At 37.8% G+C, this 12,477-nt stretch overlaps 1 protein-coding gene and 1 long non-coding RNA gene across 3 annotated transcripts; one reads left to right on the top strand and one right to left on the bottom strand.

Moving 5' to 3' along the window:
- Positions 1-1,128: 1,128 nt before the first annotated feature.
- LOC143427757 (monocarboxylate transporter 12) lies at positions 1,129-10,863 on the bottom strand. Of its 2 annotated transcripts, none has more exons than XM_076902191.1 (7): positions 10,747-10,863; positions 9,564-9,803; positions 3,247-3,503; positions 3,042-3,168; positions 2,670-2,849; positions 2,394-2,557; positions 1,129-2,180 (listed from the first exon to the last, which is right to left on the bottom strand). In XM_076902191.1, exons 3-7 carry the CDS (start codon positions 3,458-3,460, stop codon positions 1,129-1,131), a joined length of 1,737 nt encoding a protein of 578 aa, XP_076758306.1. In that variant the 5' UTR covers positions 3,461-3,503; positions 9,564-9,803; positions 10,747-10,863. The 2 variants fall into 2 exon arrangements, with proteins under 2 accessions (XP_076758306.1, XP_076758307.1); XM_076902192.1 differs by lacking the exon at positions 10,747-10,863 and adding an exon at positions 10,636-10,653.
- LOC143427362 (uncharacterized) lies at positions 3,565-4,824 on the top strand. The gene is made up of 3 exons (XR_013102306.1): positions 3,565-3,612; positions 4,217-4,405; positions 4,653-4,824. It is a non-coding gene; the product is annotated as an uncharacterized LOC143427362 (long non-coding RNA).
- Positions 10,864-12,477: the final 1,614 nt, after the last annotated feature.

Below are 12,477 nucleotides of genomic sequence, written 5' to 3'. Positions count from 1 at the left end.
TTTGTTTCAAACTAGAAACGTTAAATACGAAATGTGAAAGCCTTAATGTGACCAGTCTAAAGTAGGATACCCCTTAATACTAACAAAATCTATAAAAATAGACGTTCATTATTAAAATTATGTCCATGTATATATAGAGTACTATTAAAAAAAGACGCTAGTAATTGTAAAAATATTGCACAATAACAATTCTACTTAATATTTATTAACGTACGATACTTTTTCGAAACACTCGGTAACGCATAGTACCCAAATTGTACTGTATAGCATAATGACAGATAAAATTAACACTCCATCAAGTTGAAGCAACCAAAAAATTCTTGAAAGCTGATAATAGTATAACAGCGAGACAGAACTTTGGTGTGCGATTGTAAAATTCTAAAAAATTTATATTTCATTCTTTCCTTTTGTTTTCATTTAATTTAATTATCAGTACGAATCATTTCTGTCATACTATTTACATGTATTTGTTAAATATTTAGTATTTTTTAGGCGATCTCGTTGATTTCAGCGAAACACCTAAAAAGAAAAATACTAAACTTTTAAAAATATCGTGACGATCTTACTTTCATGCATTACTATACTATGCTATATTAAAATAATTGTTCAATTATTGCTATAATTGTTCGTTGCGTTATTCATTATGGAATGTATGCAATGTGATAAATATATGGCAATAACTAAGCACTTCTTATTTTACAATATACATTTTTGTCGTATCAATCTCTATTCTGATCGTAATTTCATCATAATTTGATCGTCAACCTCATAGTATACGCTCATTCACACGCACGATCATGTGTATCAAATAATTCAATTAAGAGAATAACCGTAAATTATTAAAAAATATACGGACCGATCCTTTAGTCACACCAATATACATAAAGTGTCTTAGTATCGACATTCGAAAGAATAGTAATACTATCGATGTATCGCTATACGTTTCTGAGAAAAGAAAAAGGATATTAATCGCCAACTTCGAATGGTTAAGAACGGCAAATTTTTCTAAAAACATACATTATCGTTTAGATGGCAGTTATGATGCTGATATTAAAAAGTCTATAATACTTAATAAGTCTAAAGTTGTGCAATATTGATTCATCCTATAAAACTAATAATTACGAAATGTTATACAACCTGTAACGCCTTTTTGTGACTCCTCTTTATAAGAGGCACGGCTGCCCATAATGCGGTACCAAGAATAAGTATAATACCAAAAGTTAAGAAAATGGGTTTGTACGTTCCTACTGTCTCGAATACAACACCACAAATTGGCGGACCGATTAACTGGAGAACCCCGTTAACGAACAAGGATATTCCGTAGGACGAGCTGAGCTTTTCTGTCCCAAGCATATCCGCCAAGATCACTGTCGTGATACCGATGTACATGCCTGAGGACAAACCGAACAGCGCGCAGAAGAAGGAGAGCATAGTGTAACTCGTCGCCATGGGTAACAAGGCTAATGCTATCCCGCTGGTACCAAGCCCACCAACGAAGTAATAATACTTTGGCACAAAATCAATGTCCGATAACGAAGCGCCACTAATCCGTCCAACTAAATCGAGGGCAGAGACAACGGACAAGAGTAACGCGGAGGAGTTTTTATCGAAACCTTGCGAAATCGCATAAGAAGGTAGTAGAATCATAAAGTTAGTGTTGCTGATAGCTGAGGTAGAGTTTGAAATAAGAATCACTAAGTAGATCGGATCCCTAAGTACGCTTAGGTCAAAAAATTGTCGTTTACCCGTATTCTCGTCTTTGGACAACGATGTCTTGGATGATGATTTCTCTGACAATTCTCCAAATTCTTTCTTCGGATGTTCGTACAATTTTTCGTCTTTGCTCTTACTTTGCGAAAGGTTAATTAGCTCCCGACACACGGTTTTGGATTTATGAGGTGTTAATTTAATTTCAGACAAGCAACTTCCTCGTCGTAGCGAATCCGTATTCTGGTCATTTATAATGTCCTCCTTGTCTTTCTTTGAACTTGACTCTTTCACGTCGTCAGCGTCTTCTTTTGTCGTTTCACTTTCTTTATCCTCGATCGCATCTTCGTTTTTACCTTCGCCTTCGCACTGATTTCCTTTCGAGTCACTCACTGCACTTCCAGCTTCACTGGTTCCTTTGCTCTTTGATCTTGTGTCACAGCATAACGTTTCATTTTCAGTAGTTGCGGTTACTGCGTTATTGAAGGATACAAACGAGTGTTCTAGTCTACTATCGTTCGATTACTATTTACTAGAGGAGTATTCTAGTTTAGACAATTAGTTTCGAGTTGATTTTTGTCACCATTTCTGATCAAACAGAACTATTGAACTTAAACACTTCTTTTAACTATCTAGACTAGATTACATCCATAAATATACTGTACGTTTGAATAATTTCAAGTTACCTTTTGGTTTTTTCTTATCAAGCACTGGCTCATCTATACTTAATCCCTCATTATCGATTCCACCTTCTATGGGTACTGCAATCATATGCTGTTCGACTGGGTGGTATAATAAACCACAAACCAATGTGTTCAACGTGAGCCCACCCATGATCAATACTGCGCCTCTGAGAAAATTCAAATATCGACTTTAATATTAATACAAAGATATATTACAGTTGGAGATTTATTTTAGAAGAGTAATTTACGTCCTGTAAGAGTTGTCAAATCATTTGTTACCTGTATCCGAAACAATCGAGAAGATATTGAAGGAACGGCGGTAGTATGATAGTTCCAATTGCACTCCCAGAGATGCACAGACCATTTGCGAAACCGCGAAGTCGTTCAAAGTATGCAGTCACAATATACACTGTAGGTGGAAACGTTAACCCGGCTCCAATTCCAACCATCAAGCCGTAGCTGCAATCACATAAGAGTTTAAAACTGATTATCGTTGCCCCTGTTAACGAACAACCCGCCATACGCATCGAACTTTTCGCTGGCAATTTGTATATCGTCTGGCGCCTAAATCCATAACGCGACCCATAGTTTTTTTTAATTATTACAAGTAATAAGTAAAGTATTACAATTCTAAAAGTAATTGTATCATACCTGACATATAAATAGGAAACTGAGTTAGCAAAATAACTCGACATCATTCCGCAAGCCGCAAAAGCGCCACCGATGATGGTTACCGTTTTGTAAGAGTACTTGGTCGATAAGACGCTCGATAGTGGACCTAAAAAGTATTTTTCGCATTATTCGTACCGATTTATATTGTACTTTGAAAAATACACGACGCAGAAACTCGGTTTACCTAAGGAGTTGTATAAAAAGTAACATAAAGCTGGCATCCAGGAGGCGGCAGTCGACGAGGCTTTGAAAACGTGAAGAAACTCGACGAAAAGGACACCGAATGACTTCACGGTGCCAGGAATAAGCAAATTTACGATTAAAGCCGAACCAAGAACCACCCATCCCCATCCTCCGTCCGGCGGAACCAATTTCGTCTTTGTATTTTTTACGGTCATCCTGTCGGTGAAAATGCGGCGGAAAACAAGCGATAAAGCTGACCTGCAATTTTACAAGACACAACGGTTAACGTTAATTAATTAATCTGGTGAAGGGCATTGAATTTTTGCCAAAACTTGTGCAACTTAAAAGACATTCTACTCTACCGACAGTAAGTGAGACAAAATAAACGAGCGATCGGTCGATCACATATAGAACGTCTACTTCCGGCATTCAATGAATTATTTATTATTTGAAATTTTACATTTTACATTTTTGACAAAAAAAAAAAAAAAAAAAGAAAAGAACTTCAGTTTTCTTAACTTGGCCAAAGAAGCGTAATACATATAATGATCCTGAAGATACTCATCTATTTTCCCATACCAGAGGTGTTATTTTCACAATATAATTCTCTCCAGACGATTGTAATCGGATACATAATTCATATTCGAGATACATCAAACCAATCTACGATTCAAATATATCGGTAGCTTAATTCACGACGACAAAGGCGGTGCATCATTTTATTGATAACTATCTAACAGTAACCGCTACGGGTTAATAACATACATCATGAGCATCGCGAGAATTAACTAATTCGAAATTAACTAATAAATACAAATTTTTAGCTCTGCTATTTGGAACAAGGCCAAAGTGTAAAGTGAATGTCTTTGTACGTATGTTTCTCTCGGAAAACAAATTGTATCGTATTATTATTGTTATTCCGTATAGACGTATCTGTAACCTCTCTTCTATTTTCGATATTTGTTTTGCAGAAGTCGCGTAATAATGGTTTGATGGTGTTTAGCACGATCTCGCACGAAACTGAAAACATAATAAATTATGAAATGGGTTATTCGTGATACCATAATTATACGGTACTACCGTCCATGAATAATTGAATGGGATAGTCACGTGGCGGCGCGCAAGCGCACACGTACACGCGGGTAAGTGAAAGACGAAAGGTTAATGTAGCTTTTCTACAAATTTTCGCATTTGTGCATTTTTCTTTCCCATTCAAGTACATACTGTTCTAACGGCATAAATTATCTCATTCTTCGCGACTCGAGGTGAGTTGCATTTGTGACGTATCCTTCCAGGTATTGTTTTTTTCATTCAGCAAAACCTAGTAAAATGAATATCTTAATTATTTAACGTACGTATGTGTATGCGTGCACGTACTTGTTCATACTCTGTTATTTTAATTTCCAGCGAAGAAAAACAGCGATTTTCCTGTTAACAACGATTTTCTAGAAAATAATTAATGATTGAGGAAAACTTCAATGCAAATTGCACGTAAATTGCGGTGATTTAAAAGTTGCGAATATTTTCGCAAATAACAGAGATTTAACATCTTTCACAACTCCATCAGAAACTACTGTCATATATAATTTATATTCGCGATCACGAGGTACATCCACATTTACTTTTCGAACTTGTCGCATTTTATATTATACTTCTATATTTGCATTTTAGATAACAGTAATGCTTCTTTATCTTAATTTTTAAATGAATCATCTAATTATAATTAGCATTCAGTTTTATTACCAATTATAGATGAAAATGTATCTATCGATGATTGGCATTGTGGTAATTTATGACGAATGCAATTGAAGGCCTTCAAGGGGACAAACACTTATGTTACAAGTATGAAATTTTAATTAAAATTTTCTTTAATATTTATCCGTGTTTAGCAGTATATAATGTATAGTGGCTAAAAAAAATCTATAAAATAATTCCGTTTGCGAGGTTTTTAACCAGGCAACACTTCTTGTGGGCACTATATTTTCCTATATATGTCAGACTGAAGTAAAGTAGGATAAGTTCGGTTGAATGAAGACCCCGTACATCAAGTAGCAAAATTTTCCCAGAAAGTACGTTACGTAACACCATTATCCTTTAAGCCCTACAATTGTAGCATGTGTTTAGCTGCGTCTTTCGCAGTGTTACTCTAGAAAGATCTGTGCGTGTTGCCGCATGCGGGATCAGCCTAACGCACCTGCCTGTGCAGAATAAATGCGATTTTCATTAGAACACGCATTCAATGAAACCGTAAGGTAAACGTGCTCCGGTTACCATTGATGATTACGCGAAGTAAACAAGAATGTAACGATTTCTGTGTTTACGTGCGACGAACGCACAACCGTCTAATAAAAATAGATGAACTTTGCCGCAATCAGAGTGAACGCGTGCCAAACTGAGTAACAAGCATGACTTTCGTTCGATTTTGCTAAAGGGGACAAAGTTAATTTATGTTTTCAAGATAAGCACACGGATAAATGCCGCGCGAAACAGTTTTCCTTGGTAACACCATTAAATTTCGATTGTTATCTTCAATCCCACCGATGTTTGACAGGTTTTGTCTTTTTTATTATTATTATTATAGCGACGAATCGGATAAGGCATTCAAAATGTTATTGGCAGTAAAAAGCTGGATTTTCCGTTCCCGGTTTTTATTGCCGTCTGCAAACAACCGATTCAAACGGCGATCGTATAACTGTAGATTCATGCTGTTTAAGGTATACGAACCGTTTAATTCGTATAAACAAGTACTGCGAATGTTTGATTAAAACTCATGGGAGTGGATTAACAGTACACATCGGACATTGACAACGTTTTTCGAAGGGAACTAAGAAAGGTAAACGTCTCTTACGTTAAAATCCAATAACTCTATAAATTCAATTTGAAAATGAGTAGCGTCATGTGCTTCGTGTTAATTAAATGGAAAATTTCATTTTTTAAGATATCTTACGCCTGACAGACGTAACGGTAATTGTTACTTTTTTTACTCTAGCCGCAAGGTAACAGCAAAACAAACGAAATTTCGAACTGTTCGCGATGGCGGTCAAATAATTGGTCGTCCTTTCGTTGCGTGTGAAACAGTTTTCAGTGGCAACACGAGACTTTAATTACCACGAAGCAATTGACACTTCGCTGTACGTACTTGAACGTGTTAAAATTGCGCGTGAATCGAGCAAGTATGGAGAAGTTCTAATATACACCTCGCGATCGTTTACTTTTTATCTTGCCTACTGCTCGCTAAAAAAATATGTCTAATCTGTGCCCGTGTAAAAGAAAAAAAAAACAAAATCGTTAATACGGATGACATGATTTATTGGTACAAGGCACGTAATGTATTCAGATTAGCTTTTATTGAACAAAAGGAGTCCGTTATTGTTAACTAGCAAGAAACTATCTTAGAATTTGTTCAAATATAAATTTTGCCAAATTAAAAAAATAGAAATTCGTATTCGATCGACTGTGAGTTGACGATTTTTCAATATAAACTCAGTTTCGTTCAATTAAACGAATAGAAATTCATCCCAAGATAAAAACAACAATAAATTCCTTAAGTCGAAGATATTTCTCTCGCGGCGAAGATGATTTTCCTTTTTGCCGTCGTACGACGCAGGAAAAAGGAAAAAAGCGGTGGCAGTAAAGCCTCCTTTAAAAGACGAAGCTTTCAGTTGTTTGTCTGGGTACACGGTTGTTGAATCGTTTTCATAAAGGTCAAATAACGCTAGAAGAGGAAATACCACTGTAAGTTAGCGGCAATGCCTTGGGCGATACGACGATTTTAAATTACAGACGTTAAGTGACGGTTGGAACAGACCTCTAAGAATGTAAAGAACTCCTTAAATACCCTGATCTCTGCACCTCTTATGGCTCTTTACGGCGAAAACAAGTCCTGCAGGTTACAACCGTACTTGTGCTGATATTTCTCAATACGGATATCTATAAATAGCGTCTTCTTCACCGGGTTCATTTTGGGTTAAAAGTGCGAGACCTTAAACTTGCTACGCCTGATTCAATTCACCTCTTTTTTTTTGCCGGTCACGTGGAAGAGAGAAAAAGGAATAAATCTCGTCCACGCGTTCTACAACGCAGCGCTTACTTAACGTTCCCTTGGACAGTATCATTTTTCATCACTGACATTGAACGGTCGAATGGAAAAGAATAATGAACCAAAAGCATCGATAATATTCTTGCCTTGTTCGATCATTAACGATTCATTAATTAACTGCTTACGTAATATGAAGCCAAAGATGCTATTCAGTGATCTGGGAAATCGGGAAATACAAATGAAACAGCGCTGAACGATAGAAGAACGGAATCGAATGGAGGAGATATATTTTAAATCGTAAAAAATTAAATGTAGAAAATATTGCGTACGACTAAGGGAAACAGTTTGGGCAGAATAATCGAATGATTGAAAAAAAAATATCAGACAGTAAGCATATTATTTGAAATGGTAAAAATATACAATTTATTGTACACAGGTATTAAATATCAAACCGTCGGAGAAACGAGGATTCCGTGCGTGCAAGTTATTGGTCATCGATTTTGTTATTGCAATCATCCAATAAATCAAGTCAACAATTTGCATTGAAATTTTCCTCGTGCAAAAATGATTTTTCTTAGTTAGACACGAGCAAGTACGCGTATCGTATGTCTTGGTACATGGAAAGATGCGTCATCAGAATTTCTATCTTCATAAATCGTTAACATTATTTTACGTTTGTTTGTTATACAAAAATTTGCGTCAATTCGCGCGAGCAGGTGAAGCACGACACAATGTCGAGAACAATTCTGGCAGTCACGTAGAGTAGCAATTCGCGGAAGATTATTTTTAACGGGAAGATCTTTGAATCTCTTCGTGTTTATAAAAGTAATTTAATCGGCGACTATCTTCGGCATTACTCGCGATCAGACGAAGGTTTTCAGATAGCTAGCAAATCATAGAGTCATTAAATGCTGAGCTCCTTGAAAGTTCGCGTTACAGCGCAAAGCGCATGTCTATATTTGTTGATCATTATTTAAAAAGATGAAAACATCACTTTCGCGTAAAAATAGTTACGTTGACGAGAAAGCCAGTCGATCGATCACCATGAAAGAAAGGACATCGACTTTGGTACATTTGTGTCCGTACCGTGAAATCTTAAATGATGCGTTAGTTTAATTTATACAATTTGTTCGACAATTTTTTTCTATCGCCAACAGGATTGAAGCCTCTCGATTCGTCTTGGATACAAGGAAATAAAAACGATGATGGTATTCATTTCTTTTGGCAAGGTTTCTTTCAGAATTTCGCGATTGGTTAGCACTTGCAACAATTCCGTTTGCAAGTATCAATGGATCAATCGCGTGCGTGAAAAATTGCAAAGCGTAAGACTGAACTTTTTTGAACTTTCTCTAAAAAAAATCAAAGTGTAAGGAATTAGAATTAAACCATTTTTTTCTTTTTTTTACAGAGAAATCAAAAGATGCATGGCTGAAATAAAATTGAAACGAGTCTCCACTCTTAAACGTTTCTTAAAATCTGTTTGAAAAAATGCTGGCAACTGTAAGATGAAGATATTTAATTGGAATTTATCCGCGCGCCTTGTTAATTTGGTAATCTGTTTTCGATTTAGTCATTGATAATTACATGGCGACACAATCGCATCATGCAAGTCGAATGAGTTTTTTAACTCGCTTCCATCGACCAACATTAGTCTCACGTGTAGTCCTAGTAGATTGTAAAATCTGCATTACGTGCGACGAGAAAACTACTCTGTCTCAATGACTTATGCCTCGCCGCGTACTGCACAGCGATTATTTCTCGTTTCATTATTTCCAATCGGCAGAACCGATAAAAATCGCGTCGTTGCCTACTTACAATGCCGCGATTTAAATCTCGAACCGAATGATTTAATCCGCAATAATATTTACGTGTCCGTAGAAACTCGCGAGAAACCTGAAAATCAGGATTTCCCGTACTTTTTGGCGTCGTACATTTTTCCACGTAAGTTTGGCCACGCGAATAAAACAGATATCCACTCTCCCATAAACATATCAAAACGTGACTAAACGTACATACGTAGAGACACGCAAATCGTAATAAAATTCTGTTGCAGTATATTTGAAAAATACGAGAGGTGAAGAAAAAAAAAGGAAAAGGAAAAATGTCGAGCGATAAGCACGTCCGAGGTCCAGACGTGCATGCATGTATATGTACGTGTACGATGATCGTCGGGTCGAATGTCAGACGCGCAAAAAAATAGCCAGTCGAGGTGTTACGGTTTCGCGAAAGACAGCCACCGGATAATTCTCCAGGAGGCCGAAAGATAAACGTGCACTGACCTATTGAGATTACGCGACCTGTTCGAACGGCGATCGGTTCACGATGCTCGATGACACTAGCTTCTGGCTTTGGGCAGAGAAGGGCAGCCGGCCGGAGGAATCTTCATGGGACGTTCACTATCATCGTGAGTCTTGAACTAGACTGTGCACAGGCACCGAAGAACTCGTTCCTTTCCCTCTTCCTTTTCTTTCAGTTCAGCTGAAGCCGGAGGCGGAGGGACACCCGAAGGTTGCCCTCGGCTTTAACGAAACCAAAATGGTTAGGATAACGCGGCATCGTAAATCGAGGCGTCTTCATTCGTGCAACAACTTTCGAGGCCTGGTTCTGATAGATCGCGCCGGTGTCCTCCGCACCGCTGATCTATGGACCGGGCACACCCGACGGCCGTTTTAACGAACAACCGATAAGTACACGCGATCCGATCTGAATAGCCGATCGAATTTTACGCGCGAGCCCAGGCGAGCGTTTTATTTTTTCGAACGAAAGAAAAGGAAAAAAGAACAGGCTCCGCATGTATTATTCAAATGTGTAACGCGAAAACAACGTCCGCGCATGTATGCATGTAGGTACGTTTATATAACGCCGGAGAGAAAAGCAGACGGTGGTGAATGGATCCACGGTTTTCCTTTACACGCGATATTTTACTATTCCGTTTGAACGCACCCGAATGATTTCGACGAAAATATCGCAAACAGCGGGACGAGTTGAATGAAATTTCGAGCGTAAAAGAAAGCATGCCTCTTTACATTACGATGGTCGTTCACTTTTTTTTTTCTCTTTTTTTTTTTTTGCATGCGATTCGCAGTCATTTAAAATACGTTGTTACACGTTATCGATAACGCGATCTTTGGCGTGATATCGCTTACATAAACAGATTTCCTTACATAAATATATATATATATACGTATATATAGATATCATTTATTTACGTCCGTCTAGAGTGAAACTCGGTAAAACTTGGACATTTTCATAGAAATCGGGCGCGTTTCCATTACATCACAATTTACTTACTACTGCGACGTTGCACAAACATACATACGCGTACCGCGTGCGTATCCTGCGTATACATACGGATTCCCAACGCGATCGATTTTATCGCGAAATCCTCGACGGTGAACGACGGTCGCCTCGACTCGGTTTTATTCAATTGTTATCGAAACCTTATAGCCACCACGTACGTACCAGATCTTAATCAAATCTGTATGTTGAACATGCTGCGGTTCCGTTGATGGATAGAACACAGGTAAGTTCACTTAGTCGCTCGATGCTAGATACACTTGATTGTACGGCAAGTAAACCGAAATACACGGGTAAAAGCTACAGGGTGGGAGATTCCTCCTTCCAGGCCCTATACACCCCACCGATTCTCACCTTTATTCGAACCAGTACCAAGCCACGCTTGACCAACACACCGATGGCATCGATACGTGAAAATTAAATTGTTGTAAATGCCAGTGAATCAGATTTTCCTTCCAACGGGTGCAAAAAAGCTGGCTCGAAGTCCACTCGTTCGATGGGAACGCGACGCGTTGTAAAATAAAAATGGGTTTTCTCCTCGGATAGAAGCGTAAATTTCGAGGTAGGGGAAAAATTGGATACTTCAATCGGAGATAAATTTTGGTAGTTAAATTATATTGGTTGTGCCAAATGAGAAAGTGGAACCGTTTGATATTATTCCAGCGGACCAAGATATCGGCGGGAATCCTCCTTCTCTCCACACACAGTTGTGCTGTTGCCTTTGTAGATGTTCTTTTTAGCGGAGTTACGTTCTTTCATTCTGTTTTGCTGGCTGTCTTCTTCTGCTCCGCCGGTATTGCTCGTTTTTTCCCTCACGGCTCCCTTCTTTACCTCCCCCTTAATCATTATCCCGCAGGTTGCTTATCACTTTTTATTTGAAAATGCCCGCTGCTATTTTTAACCTGGGCATTCTTCTTCCTCGCGGTCTTGTTTCTTTCCGGCTCGTCTTTCTTCTTACCAAGAAGTCCGCCGCATCTCTCTTCCCTCGGGTAAATAAAAATACGGCCCCAACCGTTCGTACGGGGCCTTATACATGTTTAACTTCGTCTCATTTTTGCAAATCGTTTTACTTTTTAATAACGATGTTGCACGAGGTAATTTCGCGGAGCAACGATCAAATTTCTTCTCCGTCTTCGCAAATATTCCCCGTAGGCAGGCGTTACATCTGCATTTCCATTTTTTTTTCTATTTTTAAACAAAATTGTTTACATAATTGTAAAAACGAAACGTTGCTTTTTCTCACCGGTACATATTTCCCGTTGTACAGTTTATAAACGTACTACACGGACGTGTACGAAACTTATTAACGTCTAAACAGAAAGCCTGTTCTTGCTGGAATATTTTCTGTAAAACGAAAGTTTTACACGGAGCGGAACGGAATAAAAAACAGACGAATCCGGGATGGCGCCGTTCATTCATTAAGTCTATCGTGTAATGGTAAAAGGAATTAAAAATTCATAGTAACAGTTATATTTATTGCTGATGCTAGTATAGCTGGAAGTAATTGAGCAGATTCAATATTAGCCTGGTCTGGTTAAGAATAGCCACGATGGGAATCCCGTTTGACCACCTTGCGTGCCAGTTGCTTACTGACTAAATTAGGGTGAATGTTCCGTTGTGCAAAACCGATCATTATTATTTTTCTTATCGAATGACAATATTAAATTATATCATTCCGTTCGATTGTTACTAAAATTATCTACAGGATAGCAAAATATAATCCTATGTAAACTAACAAAATCAGAATTATTACGTGTATGTACTTTAATATGTGGTACGTTATTTTTTTGCTACTTTTTTTTGTTCTTACTTTTTCTTAACTATTCTTTTCGTCGAGATCTGTTTGTAGAGTATTAACGTATATATTCGCATAATATGCATTCTTGACGCAAAGAA

The sequence above is a fragment of the Xylocopa sonorina genome, chromosome 9 (assembly GCF_050948175.1).
Source record: "Xylocopa sonorina isolate GNS202 chromosome 9, iyXylSono1_principal, whole genome shotgun sequence".
Classification (NCBI taxonomy): domain Eukaryota; kingdom Metazoa; phylum Arthropoda; class Insecta; order Hymenoptera; family Apidae; genus Xylocopa; species Xylocopa sonorina.
Note: the sequence above shows the minus strand (reverse complement) of the source record. Positions and strands in the feature narration are given on the sequence as shown.